Consider the following 18,664-nt stretch of genomic DNA (forward strand, 5'->3'; position numbering starts at 1 on the left):
TGCACATCAGAGCTGTTTATTACCTGCCGCATCGCAGTCAAAAATCCTTGGGGGTTAAAGAAGCCGGTCATCCAGAAGCAGTGGGGTCGGCCATTGAAAACCCAGGAGGTAAACTGGCAATTTCTTTCCAAAAGTTCGGTAAACCAGAAACCCAACGTACTTGAGATCCACGATGCCTGGAATGAATGCATTAAAATAATTAATATAGGTATAATATTGCTGCCTGACTGGCTATGTTCATGGGGGGGGGGGGATGATGAAACACTAATTTCACCTTTAGAATTTAACAGTCCCTAAGACGTAAATTATTCCGGGGTTCTGAAAATTAAGTTTTCAAATGATTCTTCTTGCTTAAGATATTATGATAGAATCAGCTGATCATCTCACGAATACCTGATGGATTGAGAGCTCAGATGCTGTCCACAATGTCTACTGTCAATAGACTCATCTTCCACTTACCATATTCATCACCAATTCTGCCATAAAGCGCTAAAATAACCATTAAATTCAACAGGTTCCAGCTACTTTCCGTAGGTTACATTTTCAACAGATACATTATAAAACAGGATCTCTATTTATTAAATGTGCTCATGGTCTAATCAACACTTTAAAATATATCTGTGGAGAATAACTCGCAGAAGCCTTATCCATTTATCACTTTTAATGAGGGACACAACAATTATCTTCTGGAGATTTCATCCCTTAGAATACACATCGATTTCCTCTGATAAAAGAGCAGAAATGAAAACACAGGCCAATTTGCCACCAACAAAGTAATTGCATTTATTGCTTAAAAAGACATTCAGGTCCTCATTTTACTTTTCCAAATAGAAAATCATTTCTTAAAACCTGTCATTTAGCACGTTTACCAATAGGTACTACTCAATAAGAATACTTGTTATCTTGAGAGAGATATATTCACATATCTACAAAGGAAGGAAAAAATGCTGCTCTTTGGTGTGACTTTGGATAGGTGTGTGTATCTCAGGACAGTCTGTCTCTTCAAGGAAGCTGGTCTTGTGGGCGTAGAAGCACAATAGCTTGGGTTTGAATTCTGATTCTTGGACTACTTAGTTATGTGATTTGAGAAAAGATTTCACCTCTCCCACCCTCCAGTTCCTCATATGTAAATTGAGGGGGAAAAAAAAAAAAGTAAAACTTTAAATGAAATAATGCATGGATGGAAGTCACCAGTAGAGCACATGATATGTGGGAGTTGCTACATAATTTCCTCCCCTACCTACAATCTAAAAATACAGGACACGAAGGGTTTAGTTCCTAACCAAAAGAACACTTGTAAGCCAATTATCCTTCAGTGCTTTCTGCTTGCCAGTTACAGCGATTCACAATAAGGTGATTAGGCAGAACCAGAGCAGCTTCCACGTACTTTTGTCCACTGAGCAGGAATTCTGGCATCAAACATGCAATTCAGTGCATCCCGAAGGTTTTCACTCATGATGATGGTGCCATCGATAGCAAGCTTCAGCTCGGTCAGGGTGCTGCGGACCAGCGTGAGCACCCTCTGCATTCTGTCTATCTCCTGCCTCAGGAAAATGTTCATCGGCTGGAATGGACCCATCTTTTGAAGCCTCTCTCTCACCTGCCGAGGAGACATTCAGCGCATGTTAAAAATTAGAAAACTATTGTATTAACATTTAAGTAACTGGGGCTTCTAAACAGGCCCAGATTTTACAATTTCATAAATAGCAAACTTTTTTTTTCACTGCCAGAAAACAGAGAAGAAATAAGAATGTAAATAAAATAAAATTGCTTAGAAATTAGTTGTATTTTAAACAAACATATCAATTTTTGAAACCTATGAGATGAAGAAGAAGGTGCAAAGAGTTAATGATAAAAATACAGACTCCCTGCCCTAACTGGTTTGGCTCAGTGGATAGAGCATCAACCTTCGGACTCAAAGGTCCCAGGTTCGATTCCAGTTAAAGGAATGTACCTTGGTTGTGGGCACATACCCAGTAGGGAGTGTGTAGGAGGCAGCTGATTAATATTTCTCTCTCATGGATGTTTCTAACTCTCTATCCATCTCCCTTTCTCTCTGTAAAAAAATCAATAAAATATATATTTTTTTTAAATAGACTCCCTGAAATTGAGAATGCTTGAATGGTAAGGTGTACATTAAGTTACACAACATGTTTTAACTAATCATGTGCTACACTCTAAAAATAAATGACTTTCCTCCTAATGAATAATAATGTGATATACCTTGAAGGAAAGTTCTAGAAAAGAAATCCTAACCCATCGTATGCACTTGTAATTTAATTATGAATATTAACATTTACATAAGATTTCCATATTATTTACATTTTGAAATAATTACATTTATAGATTTAAAAACTTCTTTTCTGGTTTTTCAGGAAGTGAGTGTTTAAAATAACTTCTTTATTTCAGAAAAAAATTGTGTTTGCCCTCCTTCTTCATTTCCCAAAGCGGACACATCCATGGCTGACTTTTCATTTACTTTCTTTTTTATTTTATTTTATTTTATTTTATTTTATTTTATTTTATTTTATTTTATTTTATTTTATTTTATTTTATTTTATTTTTTCCATCATCATTTATCCCTTCTATGCTCTTACACCTCCGCCCACGGGTTTTGTCAGGATTTTGACTCACCTCAAATGGGACATAGTCAGGGGGGAGCTTTTCCAGCATGTCGTCGGCCAGCCGAGCCACCATGGCCTCCCGGGTCTCATCCCCGCCACCAGAGCTGTCCTTGGGCTGGATGCCCAGGATGGTGTCCAGCACGTCCTTGGCCAGCTTGCTCTGGTAGGTGATGTCGGCATTGGGGTGCAGCCCGAAGACCTCAGGGCTGTCATAGGTGGGCAAACTCTGAACAACAAGCACCCTGGTAAGCACAGACTGCTGACGTAAGTACCAGTTAAACTGTACTGTCTTAGGAAGGAAACATGTTTTTATTAGGATAAGCCTTTCTAAGAGATGTCTCAGTTATGTCACACCACCTTCTCAACAATTTCTCCAGGAAAAATAAAAAAGCAAACATTGCCTTGAAAAAAAATTAAGGAACATTATCAGTGCATGTTATTGATGTCTGCATCTCTAGATACTTTAATCAAATAGATTCTCTCTCATTTTAGAAAATGTAATACAGAAAGTGAGCTACAAATTGGTGTTACTGTGTTTTTAAGATACCAGAAAGTGACAGTTTTAGCTCAATTCAGGCCCAAATAAGGGAACTATATTCACCTGGGGAGAAAGAGACATGGAGAAGAGGTAAATATCAAGAAAGCAAGAGTCAGCGAGGAAAACAGACAGCAAGAAATGGAGAGCAAGTGACAGAAGCAGAACAAGCATGCAAAATCCCCCTCCATCCCCAGCTATTTGAAAAGCAAAAAATGTACTTGCAATTTGACATATATTCCTATGTATGAATTGTATCCTACGCTTTACTGTTGTCTTATTCATATATTCCCCTCCTTTCTATTTCTTTTTACATAATGTCATCTTATGAGTGATCTTAAATTTATTGTGAAATGAGATGTATATAAATAAATGTATGTACAGGCATATTTAAATTTATACCTTCATAGGCACTCTCTTATTCAGTGCCAATGATTTAAGGACACATATAGTATAATTAAGACACATCTATTTGTTGATTTGAATTACTGAAAATATAAAGGTGGTAATATATGATAAGCTCATCACATTTATTTATCACAGAACCTCTAAATAAACATAAATTTAGCCCTTTGAGGCTGTGTGCTTTAGTTTTTTCAATCTCAGATAAATCTTAGAGGCAAAGGAGATTGCTAAATAATGATCTAATTAATTCAAGGTTTAGAGACAGAAAATGTAGTTACCTTGAAACACACATCCATTTTCTTCCCCAAATTTCCTGTCAAAATCTATCCTCTTCTTTCTTAGAGCAATGTTTCTCAATCAGGGGTTATTATTAGCCTTCCAGGGGACATTTGGCAATGTCTGGAGACATTTTTGGTTGTCACAACTGGGTGAGGATGCTACAGAAATCTAGTGGGGAGAGGCCAGGATTGCTGCTCACCACCACCCTCCCCCAGGACTGCCCCCCAGCACTTCCCCTACTACAAAGAAGTACCTGGCCCTGAATGAGGAAGCTCTTCTACCCGTGGACTCCTGTGCATACTCATACACTGACCATCAGGCCAGGATTAAGGAACAGATGTCCCAAAATAAGGAAAGTGAGTTAAAAAATAGAACAAACTGTGTCTAGAGAATGCCTCTGCCCTATCCCTAACAGGTAACGGAAGTCTCACAGGAAGAGAGCTCCAGGGAATTGGTGTAGTTTCACCCATTCTAATCTGCTCAATCTATCACCTCCCCAAAGAATATTCTTCACTAAAGCATTAAAGAGAATAGGGGGAGGGAATTCATACAACACACAGATCACATGATCTCACACATCTAGAGGAAATAATGAACAACATAAACTGATGAACAAAAACAGACCCAGAGAAAGAGAAGCAGCGATCAGACTCTCAAACTTCAGAAGGAAAGTAGGGGAGGGTGGGGGTAAGGGAAAGAGATCAACCAAAGGACTTGTGTGCATGCATATGGGCCTAGCCAGTAGCCATGGATAATAGGGGAGTGGGGGCCTTATATATATCAAATATATATATATAAACATTTTAATCATTAGGTAAAACAAACATATGAAGAAATCATCTATGGTGGAGGGTTTGATATGTATCACCATTAAAATGTATACTAAAGGGCATATGGAGTGTAAATACAAAACCAAAAGTCCAAATGCTGGGGATATTTACTCTAATCATAAAATTCTGACATTGACAAACCTGGATATAGTGAAGATAGTTATCCACTGTGCTGCCTTTTGGAATATTGTATCCTTGGTAAAAGCTGAAATCTGGTGCAAACATATTTTCACTGAACCAAACCTTAGCAAATGTATTCAGCAGTCTCTTATCATAGTCATCAGTGACTCTGCCTCCATATTGAATTTCGCCTATCATGTAGCGGACAGTAGACCAGGAGACACCCTGGGAAAAATTATAGAATAATTGTGCAGAAATGACTATTGTCTCATCCTCATTTTCCTCACTCATTCATTCATTCACTCATTTGTTTATTCCTAATGTGAAAAAATGCAGAAATAAAATTAGGCAAATATAAGTGATTACACAAAGCTCATCTTCATGACTTGAAATAAATTCTGCATTCATATTTTCCTATTTTAATTTCAAGAGAAAAATATTTATTTTTTTAGAATATTGAGGCAGCTCTTTTAAAAGCACACACTTCAAAAGGAATCTAGAATTCATTTTCAGTTTTTAAATATTTTTTAAAAATAAGCTTCCCCACCTATTCCTCCCTTCCCTCTGGAAAAACAACACCTGGTTAGGATGTTTCATATGTAATGTCAACTTGACTGAGAAATTAAAAGAGAATAAAAATTTATTTTTTTAGCTGAAATCAAGAGGCAAGTGTGACCCAAGTTGCTATGAATTAAAGTTCAACTTTGCAAGCACAGAAAATCATCACTCTTATTAAATTAACTCCAAAGCTGGGGGATGGGGGCATGTTAACTTGGGGACCCACCATCACCAGGGCCATGAAGCAGCTCACACACAGTACCTTTTTGATATCCATGTCATCCAAGTGGTTTTGGATGAACTGCACGGTGGCATTAAAGTCTGCTTGATTAAATTCATAAGGAATGTTCCACCCCAGGGGACCAAACTTCCGCCTCTCCTGGACCGTGGAGTGCAGGAACGCCACTGCATACAGCATGGGCTTCCACTGGGCCACCGTGCTCACATCCAGCAGGTCTTGGCTCACACCTGTGGTGGGCAGCTGGGTGAATATCTGTATCATCACTCATACATCTCTGTTTTCTATTTAAGTGATTAACTCTCTTTGTAAATTCCTAATATTAAACTTCACTTATCTTGAATTATTTTTATGACATTCATATGGCAACTATAATTTAACTTTTGCATATCCAGAGGGCATTTCTCTCTGAAAAATCTGCAAAGATATTTGAGAGGTGGAAGGGCTCGCTAACATGATTCAAGTTCCTGCCAATCTAGCAAGATAATGTGGGGATAAAATAGAGGAGAAAGAATGATGGCAGTAAAATAAATACTGCTACTATTACTACAACCACCATGACTAAAAAATAATAATAATTTTTACATTGTTATTATTTGGAGCATGTACATACACTATTTTAATTAATATTAAATTATTAATACTATATAGAGAAGATCGTTTCAACCTAATGTATTATTGAAGTAATAATTATGAGCACTATGTATGTATCTATAGTATATTATACATATAAAAATCATATGTTTTTTCACTGGTGATCTTTTTTCACTGTCGTCACTGTCACTCTTCCACATCCTCTTTATCCCCACATTACCTTATAAATTGGTAGGAATTTGAGTATTGTTAGCAATTAAAAAGAACTGTAGATTTCTTTCAGAATGATAGAGAATTATTATATTTATTATTATTAAGTACACTATATTCCAATCATCACAGACTGATTTTATTGTCCTTATTTTACATATGAGAAAACTGAAACTGGTTGTTTGAGTGCCTGACACCCAAAAGAACAAAGTATTTTGTGCAGAGAGACCCAGAAACATATTTCTGACACTGAGGGCTAGGATCTTGCCATGACCATGAGTCCAGAGAGGAAGCCATGAACAGAAGAAGTCATGGCAAAGAGGATGCTCTCAGCTCCAGGTTTGAATGGAGGGCCTGTGGTTGGGTTCTGCTGCTTCTGATTTCTAACTTCGCTATGGCTCTGACATTCTGCCATGTGGCTTCATGAAATGACGGCAGGCCATGACTTTAACTCAGCCTCTCCTGGAAGAGGCTACTGTCCTACTTCAGGACTGGAGCCAAAAGACCATGAATGACAAAAATACAAAATGTGGACAGTAACATAAAAAAAGGCAGCTATCCAGTAGAAAACAGTACAGGCCAAAGTAAAGCAATGCGGGAAACACAGGAAAAAATAAGGTGGGAATTCTGAGCTCTGACACCTAGCACTGCCAGGTAGTGTTCCATAGGACAAACACCAGGGGCCATCTGCGCCTCATCACATCAATAACAGTGCTATTTGCTTACCTATATCCTAGCTGATTCTGTTTTTACAATTTCTTTAATAAAACAATCTAAGTACAAAAACTCCAGTGAACTTGGAAGGATTCCTCTACTTACCGCCATACGTTCTCTTCAGCCCTGCACGGAGGCCCTGCGGAGGCTCATTGGCAAATTTGATGGCCATCTGCAGGAGTGTGATGGGAAACTGCTTATGGACCTCAGTGGTCATCCACAGGCGGAAAGCACCGTGCACCACCTCAGTTTCTGTAACCATGTCCATTAGCTCATCCAGGAAATCGAGGCCTAGGTGGCAGTTCTGCAGAAGTGCCCATCCTCCCTGAGTGAACAACAGCGAATAGAAACAACCTATTTTGTGTTTGTCTCAGAGATTTCAATTAGTGCATCCTTTAAAAACTGAGTAATTAAAATTTAATAGAAAAACACACTAACTACTTTAATCTAGGTCAAATCTAAGGGTGCAATAATGTCAGACAAGACACGGGATTCTTAAATGCAGATGAATGTTTTTCTTCTCCAGAAACACTTCAATCAGACCCCTCAGCCTCCCAACTGCAAACTAAGGTCATTAGGCATAGCGCAACCCACTGAAGGGTCCCTCTCTTTCACCAAAACTGGGGGAAGGGCACAGCGTGGGGATGGAGAGCCTCGAGGTAAATATGGAGGTTCTAAACCCCAATGGGCTTAGTTCTAAACCAGAGGGAAGGGATGAGATGCAGCACAGGGGTGAGGTTCTAGATTCAGCAGCCAAGACCTAGAGCCCAGTGGTTTTATGGTAAGCCCAGAGGTTTGGGGTTGGAAGGTAAGAAAGCCAGTCCTCCTGGAGGGCACAGAAGGAGTCTTGAGATGGGGGAAGGGGAGGGAATAATCAGACTCAAGGAAAGAGGACTAAGGACTAAGGTCCAAAAAGAGGCCAGAACAGAAGAATCTTAACTCAGATTGCATGTTCTCTAGTAGGAATGAGAAGCCAAGTGGTTCTGTGCCCCCATCATACCTAGCTAAAGTGGAGGAGAGGGGAACAAGGATGGAAGGATCCTCCAGGCTGAGCTGGACACCCCAGAGAGGGCTAGACCACAGTAAACACATGAGTGCCTTGTCCTGGAGTCAAGGTCTAGAAATGAAATGGAGGACCTTTAGCATCCTACTAACTTAAGTCCTTGAAAGTACCCTAACTCCAGACTTAACTGTCACATTAGCAGGATTGCCAAGGGCTTTCCAGTGTTTGGTGGCTCCCAGGCCATTCCCGAGCACTGAAGACTCTTCATGCTATAGATTTTATAATCTATGAAGGGCTTTAGAAGCCCTAGAACCTCTGGCACCACTGCATGGTGATGGTAGATTCCTGGCCTCCTTGGGATTTGAGCTGTGCCTGGGGGACTCCATTGTGCATTCCACAACTCAAGAAAGGCAGATTCTGGAGTTCTGAAGATTCCAAGAGTGGAGTTGGAGGGGCAGGAGTGTATAGCAGAGGGGCCAGAGCTGTGGACCCCACTGAGGGTTTGGGGTCTGGAGTGGGGGTTAGCATTATGCAAGCTGGTTAGGAAATAAGATGTTTGATGAGGTAAGTTTTCCATAAGTCAAGGCTCAGCAGAAAAAGTTTAAAATTTATCATGTAGTATGTAAATTTAAACTCTTAACAAGTAATATGTTCTTGTCTGGAATTGTTACTCTATAACCTGTAATGTCAACAACATAACACAAATGTAGACATTGGACTCACGTTTGCCATGGTCTGCTGCAAGAGTTTGCGAGCATGGACCTCCTGGCCTTGGCCCATGGACACGTAACGGGTTTCTATTTTTAATCTCTTCCCCAAGGCAATGATAGAATCCGTGGGATCTGAGCCCATAGACAGGAGACAGATGAGTGGTGTCCGTGGATCAGATTCCTCCCACGTCTTTTCCAAGTCCAGGATGACCCCTTCCGCATAGTTTTCTCCCATGGAGTCCATAATGTACTTGCGAGCCTATCAAAAATAGTACACCAGTCACCAAAACTAGTCCTAACTTCTTTATGTGTACAATGCAGGATGGGATCCAAAATTCATTTGTATAGATTATCTCAATGATGCCCACAGTAACCTGCCCATTGAAGAGGACAGAGGCATTTATAATGATATATTTTCTATTTTTTCATTTGGTAATCTTTTTTCACTGCTGTCATCCTTTCAACTCCAAAAAAACAACAACAACAACAACAACAAAAAAACACCTCTCTCTATGTTTTCAAACTGATACACAATAATTATTATATTCATTATTACTATTACTAGTAAATACATTATTTTGATTAAAATGTATTCCAATCATCCTGGATAGATTTTATTGTGCCTATTTTACATATGAGAAAATGTAAACTCTGACAGAGCATCATTTTTGCAACCAGGCAATTGAATATTTTCTGATGTGAGCAGTCATGCTTAAAGAAAATGCTGAGAGTGAACCTGATGCTGCTTATGGAGAATGAGAATTCAATATGTCTACATTGTAGACTTTCTATTACGCTTCCCCAAAAGATATCTGATTGAATACTACAAAAGGAGTCTGATCCAAGAATAAGAATTTTTGAGGAGAGGGGCCTTCTTCCAGAGGGGACTTCTAGACCTTCTAGAGACCATAAGAGCCATGGGATGCCATTACAAGAAGGACATATCATATTTCCATTTCTTCTAGAATATACAGGATAGAGTAGAGTGGACAAGAGTGACTATAGGAGTCATGGCTATCATCAGCCTATGGATGTCAGAAGCCAGGAAGAAGGTACAAAGGACCATGGAAGGCTTAAATTTCAGCATTGGACCATTTAAAATAATAATAATAAAAAGAAAAGAAAAAAGATGGGAGGGAGGGAAGTAGAGAGGGAGGGAGGGAAAAGAGAACTACTTGAACCTTCTACATTGCCCTTAAATAAGGCAACTGTTTTACAATTCATTTGGGCAGAATAAAAGTAATGAAGTTGAGAACAAAAGCTGAAGGAAAGGTGATCTCAGTGTCCTGAGTGGCAAGACTCCATTTCCTTTTCTCAATAAATCATTGAATCTAGTTGTTTCATTACTGCCCAGTGCCTACGTGGACATGGAGATGGTTACTCCATGTTTTTAACAGCCCCTCTCTGCAGAGTGAAGGGGAATGTTTTCTACGTTCTCTTATAAACCCTGCCTATGTTATTCCTTGGATTACTTGGAGAAACCCTTGAAGAATCAACCTATGTGAAATTTTAGTTAAACTTTTAATTGTAAAGGCAAAATATGATGACTCTTTTTAGTGAGTAAATGTCCATGATGATAGACCAGAAGATTAAAAGTCTTTAAAAAGGTGATCTTGTGGAGGTAGAAGTCACATTTAAACCATATGTAAAATATATACAATTTAAAAATGTTTAGGTCAGCCTATTTCCTTGCATCAAGCAAGGGCTCTGACACTTTCTGGGGAAATGCTCACAAGTTTGAAAATGCTTCCTCTCTAGTTTCTCTTCTCCCTAGAAACTTCACATTCTTCCTACTTAAGGGGACATTGTTTTACTACCAGCAAAATGGAGCAGCCATATCATTTTTTGAGTTAACCCATTGCGATGGTCACGAGAATTCTCATGTTTTCTCTTATTAGGCTTGTGGCCAATCACCAGAATTCTTTAAAAAGATACCAGCTTGTAAGAACATGTAATAAATAACTTCAACATGCAATAGGTATTTAATTTTTAAGCGTGCCCTTAACATTTATGTAAAATGATTTTTGTACTTGTCCAATAGAAACTTACCTGGCTACTGGAGAAAGCTAGCAATAAAACTACTGGTCCACAATGTTAATTTAAAAAATTATACAGAAGAATAAGACATTACCCTTATGTTTTACCTACACACCAATCTTAAAAACATTTCACTCTTGTACCTTTTGGGCCAAAAAATATTATTAAATCACTTAGCCTAAAGGTACATCTTGGTATACTTATTTCTCATTTACTTTTCCATTTTTCACTATTCTATTGCTAGAAGAATATATGCAAGACTACAAAGAAATCTCATTGGGATTAACATTTTAAATATGTCTTTAAGTTTAAAAGAACAGCCTCCTTAAAAATATCCTTTTAATTTCTTATAATATATTTTTATTGATTTCCAGAGAAGAAGGGAGAGGGAGAAAGAGAAACATCAATGATGAAAGAGAATCATTGACTGGTTGCCTCCTCCACACCCCCCACTGGGGGGTGGAGTCTGCAACCAGGGCAGGTGTCGTGACTGGGAATCGAAATGTGACCTCCTACTTCATAGTTCGATGCTCAACCACTGAGCCTCGCCAGCCAGGCTTCTTTTATTTTTTTTTTAATAGGGACATTTTACCTGGGCAATGGTTCTGTCAGGACACCAGGATCTAATAAGTAGAAGGCGTCTAAAGCAGTCAAGAGATTTATCATAGGCATTTGGAAGAGGCTCCTCCTCAGGGTTTTCCTTATCAAACCAAATTTTCCACATTTTCTCATTTCTTGATATCTAAAAATATAAGGGGACATGTATGAATGATATCTCTTAGTAAATTTTTTTATTTAATATTTTAGTGCCCAAAAGTCTAAAAATTAGCAATCAAATGCAATTTGCTCTAATGTCACTCTATAATAACAACAGCCTACAGATAGCTTATAAAGTACAAAGAACCCTGGGTTGTTTAATTTCTTTTATGTCTTTGTAGTAAAGAAATCAATGGAAACTCATTATTTTAAGGAAATCTGATTTGCTCGATGAAATCCTCTCATAATGAAGAACCAAGTCTCATTCTCTTATGTTTCCTCACTTCCCAGGACCACTCTAGGTAACAAAAAAGAAAAAAACTATAGTATTTAATACATGTTTTTATAATTAAAAGATGATTTTTGAACAATATGCTATTAATTAGAGTAATTAGAAATCTATCACTCGATATCCAATAAATAATCAGGCACTGGCTTCCTTTAGGCAACTGATAAGGAGGGGGGGGAAAGTACTCCATTATCCTTTTGAGCTTAAAAACAATCAAAGAGAGAAGAGCATTACATAAGCAGGCATCTGAAAAACAGAACAAACAACATAAATACAATCTTATGTACTCTAGTATATCCCCTTTGATTAAATACCCAAGTGAGCATCTTAGTGGTCTAATTTTTTAAAAAGAATTCCAGGTTTGTATTTAGAAAGTATCATGTAAAAATAAAAAAATAATAACCTCTTTCAATCACAAAAGACTACATAATGTAGAGAAATTCAAGGTATAAGATATAACCTCCAGAAGATAACAACCTCAATGACAGGTAATGCTCCAGGTAAGGTCACTAAGAGTCATCCTGTGGGAGAACAAGTTAAAGTGCATTAAAATCTCCCAAATGAAAGTTATTTTACCTAAAAGAATGGTTTGTATCCTAATTCCATGGTAATTATTAGTTGTAAGCCAAGCCATAAAAATATAGCAGAATTTAAGTTTCTGATCAACATAAACTGGAAAAGTAAAAAAAAAAACAAAAAAAAAAAAAAAACAAGCATTGGAAATTTTCTGGTTAAAAAAAAAATGTTTTTAAGTCTTCAACTTGTAATTGAATAAAGCCACGTTGCTGTCAATGTGATTTCTCTCTGGTCATCTGGTATTCAAAAACCCACCTCCTGGCCTGTCCCGATTTAATTCTCTATACTCAACTTCCATGATGCCAATATATACACAATTCATCAGCAACTGACTGATTATGAAAGGACAGTAACTTCTATAGATAAGAAGCCAGTTATCTGCCTTAGATTCATACCCAGATGCCTAGCTAAGGCAATGTAAAAGGAAAGGCAGAAGAAAAAGAGGCAAAAAAGTATATTTAGTATAAAAAAGGAGACTGTTAGTATTTCTTTTCACATATAACCTCTAAAAAGAAGGCACAACCTCAAGTATATTAATTATTGCACCTAATTGAATCTATCCATTTCTCTGCTTGTGGATCTCCAGTTGATGATACTGACTCATGGCACAGGGCAGCATTAGTTAGATTTCTTGAGCAAATGTTTTGTTAGGGCAAGACCAGTCTGCAACAGGTGGAGTGTGCTGTACAGAAGTGTAAGTGAGCTGTGAGGAAGGTCAAGCACAGGTCATACATTTTACAAGTGTCAATATTAAGAAACCCCTCTCTTCCAGGAATTTTGTAGCAGCTCACTGCGACATTATCCTAAGCACAGGTTACCTGATCAAGGACATCTGAAAACTGTCTAAGTTTGCTGAGTTCCACCAAATTCAGCCAGGTCATGTCCAGGATCCATTTAGATGGTTTAGGAGGACAAGCTTTAAGGTCCAATGAGGCACCACCTTTAGAATTAAACATAAAAAGCTATTATAATTAACTTTTTTATTATAAAACAATCTATAAAAACTTTTGCTTAAACTATGTTAATTTCAATTATTTTACTACATTGACATTTTTAAGCTCATAAATATAAGTCATGATGATGAACAAGATTTAAAATTTAATGAAAGAATATGTGATTTCACAAAAACACATTTAAGAACCAGTAATATAACTTTGGAGTCAGGCACATACTGGGTTCTATCCTAGCTCCACCTGGCCAAGGATGTTAAGCTCAAAGTCATTTCCATAAGGAAATGCATGCCTGGATTTACGATATCAGGAACTACTTTCCCCTAGGAAAGCTCAATCAGCTAGAGGACCAGAGTAGTGAGGCCAGAAATCAGTAATATATGATGTGTGTCTATCTAAGGGGTTTTCTCCCCAGATCACTCACCTTTTATGTGCTCAGCTTCAGGAAACTTAGAAAATTAAGAAACATAAGGAGCAAGAGGTACAGGAGACAACAAATTGGAGAGAAAGAGAGAATTGTCCATAAACATACATTTGTAAGCTCACGTCTAGCTGAATGAATCTTTGCTGCTACTATATGATGGATATGGATATGAACATGAATATGCATTTGTTATACAGCATGTGCATTTACACACCTCCTCCCTACTATCCTCATGGGGGTTCTCTTCAAGTTCTCTGCAAATCCACTCTCCAGGAAAAGTCATGAAAATCCCCTCCAACCCCCAGATAAGATGGTGTCTTATCTTTAAAGGCTTTGTTTAGAAAAGTATAGTAGATGAAACCACTTAGACCCCTACTATCATTCCCACAGGCACTTTAAATATTTGCTGTCTTGCCCAGCCCATATCACTCAGTGGTTGAGCATCAACCCATGAACAAGGAGGTCATAGTTCGATTCCCAGTCAGGGCATGTGCCCAAGTTGTGGGCTTAATTCCCAGTAGTGCAGGAGGCAGCCAATCAGTGATCCTCATCATTGAGGTTTTTATCTCTCTCTTCCTCTCCCTTCCTCTCTGAAATCAATAAAAATATATCTTTAAAAATAAAATAAATATTTGTTTTCCTGACATTCAAGAATGTGATAGTGAATTCATTTCCCCGCCTTCCCCTGGGCTGTCTTGTTCCAGTGCATAGGGGATCTGTCTGTGAGCAATGCTTCAGCAGATACAGAGTAAGTGTCCACAGGCTGAGCTGCACAGGTGCCTCACCCACCCACTCCAGCTATCTGCTTGCTTACTTTCCCTCCTTGATGCTGGCTCCTTTTCCTTCAACACTCTTCCTCTAAATGGCCCCCAGAGCCAGTGCTGTGCTTCAGGCCTTTGCTCACCTACCCATCTCTCAGGGAGGTTTACTCCATTAATGATCTCATATATCCCATTTAAATGTTAAAACTCCCCTACCCCTCCCACCCTTTATCCAGCTCTGTTTTTTCCATGTGCTTACCAGCTTTTCACATACTGCATAATGTACTTGTTATTTCATGTTTTTGATGTATCACCCACCCCAAAAATATATATAAAATCTACAAATGCAAGATTCTTTTTGTTCGCTGATGTATTCCAAGTGCTTATTCTGTGCCCCAGCACACAGTAGGTTCTAATTGAATATCCACAATAAATGAACAAATAGCTCACATAAATGCAATCTTCAATGAAATGCAAAGAAACTATTATAACCAAAAGAAATTACTGCACAGGATCTTCACAATCATTCCTCTACCTGCAGCTGTGTACAATGCTTTAGAGGCTGTGTACAATGCTTTAGATGTTACATTGACCTTTAATAAGGGTGAGAAACTCCTCATGCTTGACCCGGTTCCTCTGGATGTCAATCTTCAGTGTGAGCAACAAGGTGAACAGGAATTTGTGCTCCTCGTACAAGCCCCGGACCGCATACTTATAGACCTCATAGGTCATGTGCTCTATGATATTAGCAATTCTTTTGCTTGTGATTGGGCTCTTGACGGACCTGGGGTAGAGAACATTGAAATCAGACTCATCCCCCTGCCCTTTTCAATTGTACATAAAAGCAACGTCTTGAATGTAGAATTAGTAGCTTTGGAGGACCAATTCTTATTTTGTACACAACAAGGGTAAGCCCCCTAAATCTAAAATAACAAGCATTTTCTCATTGTGAAATAACAGAGTCCATAATGTCTTCTAAATCAATTTTATCCACCAGGCATTATCACTCACAACAATGTCTGGGGAATGCTCTTGTTTAACAGAAACACGTGAAACCACAGGAATCAATCAATGGATGAATACTAGGTGGATCTTTCTCTGAGCATAAAATGATACATGAGAATGATTTGTTAACACAGTAGCAATTGCACTAATCTTAGACTTAAAAGAAAATGAGACTCAGCAAAGCTAAAGAAAACTATAAATGTAAAGTCATCACCTAGACCATAGGTAGAGAATTCGGTTTGCCTGCCCACAGGCGCACACACCTGGCTAAGGAAAGGTCAAACAAGCCCAGAAACTGGCGCAGCGAAGTCTGATACATCTCATTAACCAAGCGCATCTCAGTGAGGAGGAAGTAGAGGATGCTGCCCCGAGTAGCCACTGAAAGACAAAGTAAGGCTGCATGAACTATCAGGCTGGAAAGTAAATGACCCAGGGACCGGTCAGCCTCAACTTTACATGAGAACAACAAATTCTATTTTCATGTCTTACCAATAACTATGTATTAGCAGTGGGAATCTAGAGCGATGCTCATTCTATGTATTTAATTCTTAGTTATAGGCTTTGTTTAAGTAGTCCACCGTTTGTGTTGATCAAATGGCACTTTCCATTTTAGAATGTCTAGATCCCCTATAAGTAAATTTTGCTGTTTTTTTATAGGTAGAAAAGACAACTGAAGGGACATCAAAGGTTTTAACACCTAACAAGTTGTGTAGGCTGTGGAAGGACCTCATTCTTAAGTGCCATGAAGAAGCTGTGCCTAATTTTGGCTTAAAGCTAGCAAAACAAGGCATCGCAAAGAGGATGCACCTGACTCTTCGTTGGGAGAAGATATGATTTTCATTATTTTCCCAAGAAGAATGGTAACTTACTAAATGAGATTGAATTCTTTTAGCAGGTTCCTCTAGTAACCAATGAACAACACCAATTTTCAAACTGGTGGATAAGACTGAAGAGCTCCCATTATACCGAAGAACTACCTTCCAACTACCAAGACTACAAACAAAACACTAGCTATTTGTTGTCAAATAATGAACAACTAACTAATGAACAGCCCAAAATTTGCGCATTAATTCCTCAGATTTTATTAAGTTGTAGTCAGGTGGTCTTTTAAAATTCTCCCTATCCATTCTAGAATATTGATAAAAACAAGTTCACGGGAACTTTAAAACATTTGCCAACTAACATGAACTAGAAAATTAACATCACTATAAAATATTGTCATCTCAATTGTACTGAATAGAAATGCCACATGACATAAATGGCCGCCCCTCTTTGCAAGACCATTGGCCTAATGTCAATTTTTCTAATTCTCATTTATTTCCCACTTCATTTTCCTGTGACATTAGTTCATTACCAAACTCACCAGGTCTGTATTCCTCCCGTGCTGAGTTAATTTGAATTTCTGTATCAGCTGAAATTTCCAACTTCTGTGTCACCTCTTCAGCTGTTTTTTTCGTGTTACTCAGCACAGTAATGAGACTCTCATCTTCCACCAGGGACCCCTGGGTACTGGTCAGCCGGTAAAGCAAATTATCTTCCAGCTCCTTCATTCTTCTTTTGTTTGCGGTCACATCTTCCATAAGATGAGTTCTTTCTTTCTCCAATTCCTGTTAATTTGCATAAGTATATTTTCTTCCTTAATTAATAACTATTGTTTGGCCATTCCTTAAAAAGTTAACATACAGGGCTGTCCTCAAGCTCCTTACAGAAGTTACCATATTTGGTTGGGGGGGGATGCATCCAAGTAAGAGAAAGAGAATTAATAGAGGAAAGAAGAACTGGTGGCAAACAATGTGAAATTTGCTAAAAGTATTACCAAATTCCCTTTACCAACTATTGCTTTTCTAAAGTCAAATCATTTTAAGTGGCTTTTGTGATTACACTTAAGCATGTTTTGAGGATGACATATATTTGAAAATATACTGAAGTGTGTTTGAGGACAAATATATATGTCTCAGATGAAATACATTTACTTTTGCAGTTACATTTAAATGGAAAAATCTTCTTTGCTTGTACAGGTGCTGTTTTCTCCTGGGAAGTGAAGATGTGTCTTCCCTATAGGTCTTTTATTGACAGCATGGGAGAGAGGCTTCAAAAGAGTATTGGCCCTATTGGCTATTTCTTCCTCCTGGTAACTGGAGGGAGATACAGTGGAAGAGAGGAAAGAAAAGGTGAGGGTTGGGGAAGAAGGAAATGGCCATGACATTGAGCAAGCCAGCAGAAGCAAGAAGCCCATAGACTGTGTGATAACAGAATGCTTCTGGCACCAAATCGAAGTGCTTGTGAAAGTATCATTATGCAAGAAGCTCTTACTTTGAAGCTAACAAAAGAAGTTAAAAATGGGAAGGGCAATTAATAAATAGTATTTAAAAATCTAGTCATGTCTTGGTATCAGAAGTATAGACATAAAAATTATCTGTAACCGAACAACCATGAAGTTAAAATCAAAATTGTGGTAACACAATTGCATTAAGGGAAAGCAAAACCACTGGCCTCTGCTTTCTATTCCATTGACTGAACAGTTAAGGTGAGTAGGCTCCTACCAGGCTCCCAACTGAGCACAACATGTCAGGTCTGGTAATATTCTAGAAAAGGAAAACTTCAAGCAAAACAAAAGCTTTGCACTTACATCAATTCTTAATTCTTTGAGATGTAGCAACTCAAGCAAAACCTGCTCTTATTAGCTTTGTTTCCATCTGTTACTTAGCTATATTTGGTAGTTTCCTGAGTAGTTATTTTAATTTATTTATTCACTAGATGAGAATCTCAATTTTGAAGTAATGTAGAAATTAGTACAAACAAGTGATATTTAAAAACCACCATAAAATTTCTTTCCAAAAGCAGTTATAATTAAAAAAAAATTCACACCATGTTTACACTAAAAAATATAATGATAATAAAACTAAAGGGGAAAAACTTCAATTATTTCCATTTCCATAATCCAAAATTTCACACCTAACATCATTATTTCTGAATTCCTCAATGTAAGCTTTATATAAGTCCTCACCTGAAGACAGGTAAGAGAAGGAATAGAGCAGTGGGAGGA

General features: G+C 38.1%; 1 protein-coding gene across 1 annotated transcript in view; it reads right to left on the reverse strand.

Annotated features, from left to right (window-relative positions):
• Positions 1-18,664, reverse strand: part of DNAH5 (dynein axonemal heavy chain 5) — a 193,852-nt gene that overhangs the window by 11,238 nt on the left and 163,950 nt on the right. The window contains exons 66-77 of the mRNA XM_045571576.1: positions 16,982-17,225; positions 15,882-15,996; positions 15,207-15,397; positions 13,297-13,418; positions 11,450-11,599; positions 8,834-9,079; positions 7,213-7,432; positions 5,614-5,819; positions 4,815-5,018; positions 2,635-2,850; positions 1,388-1,600; positions 24-176 (exon numbers count right to left, since the gene is read on the reverse strand). Of these exons, the coding sequence (XP_045427532.1) occupies positions 24-176; positions 1,388-1,600; positions 2,635-2,850; positions 4,815-5,018; positions 5,614-5,819; positions 7,213-7,432; positions 8,834-9,079; positions 11,450-11,599; positions 13,297-13,418; positions 15,207-15,397; positions 15,882-15,996; positions 16,982-17,225 (2,280 nt within the window). The remainder of the gene's footprint in view (positions 1-23; positions 177-1,387; positions 1,601-2,634; positions 2,851-4,814; positions 5,019-5,613; positions 5,820-7,212; positions 7,433-8,833; positions 9,080-11,449; positions 11,600-13,296; positions 13,419-15,206; positions 15,398-15,881; positions 15,997-16,981; positions 17,226-18,664) is intronic.

This window comes from Pipistrellus kuhlii, unplaced genomic scaffold (genome assembly GCF_014108245.1).
Source record: "Pipistrellus kuhlii isolate mPipKuh1 unplaced genomic scaffold, mPipKuh1.p scaffold_m20_p_4, whole genome shotgun sequence".
Classification (NCBI taxonomy): domain Eukaryota; kingdom Metazoa; phylum Chordata; class Mammalia; order Chiroptera; family Vespertilionidae; genus Pipistrellus; species Pipistrellus kuhlii.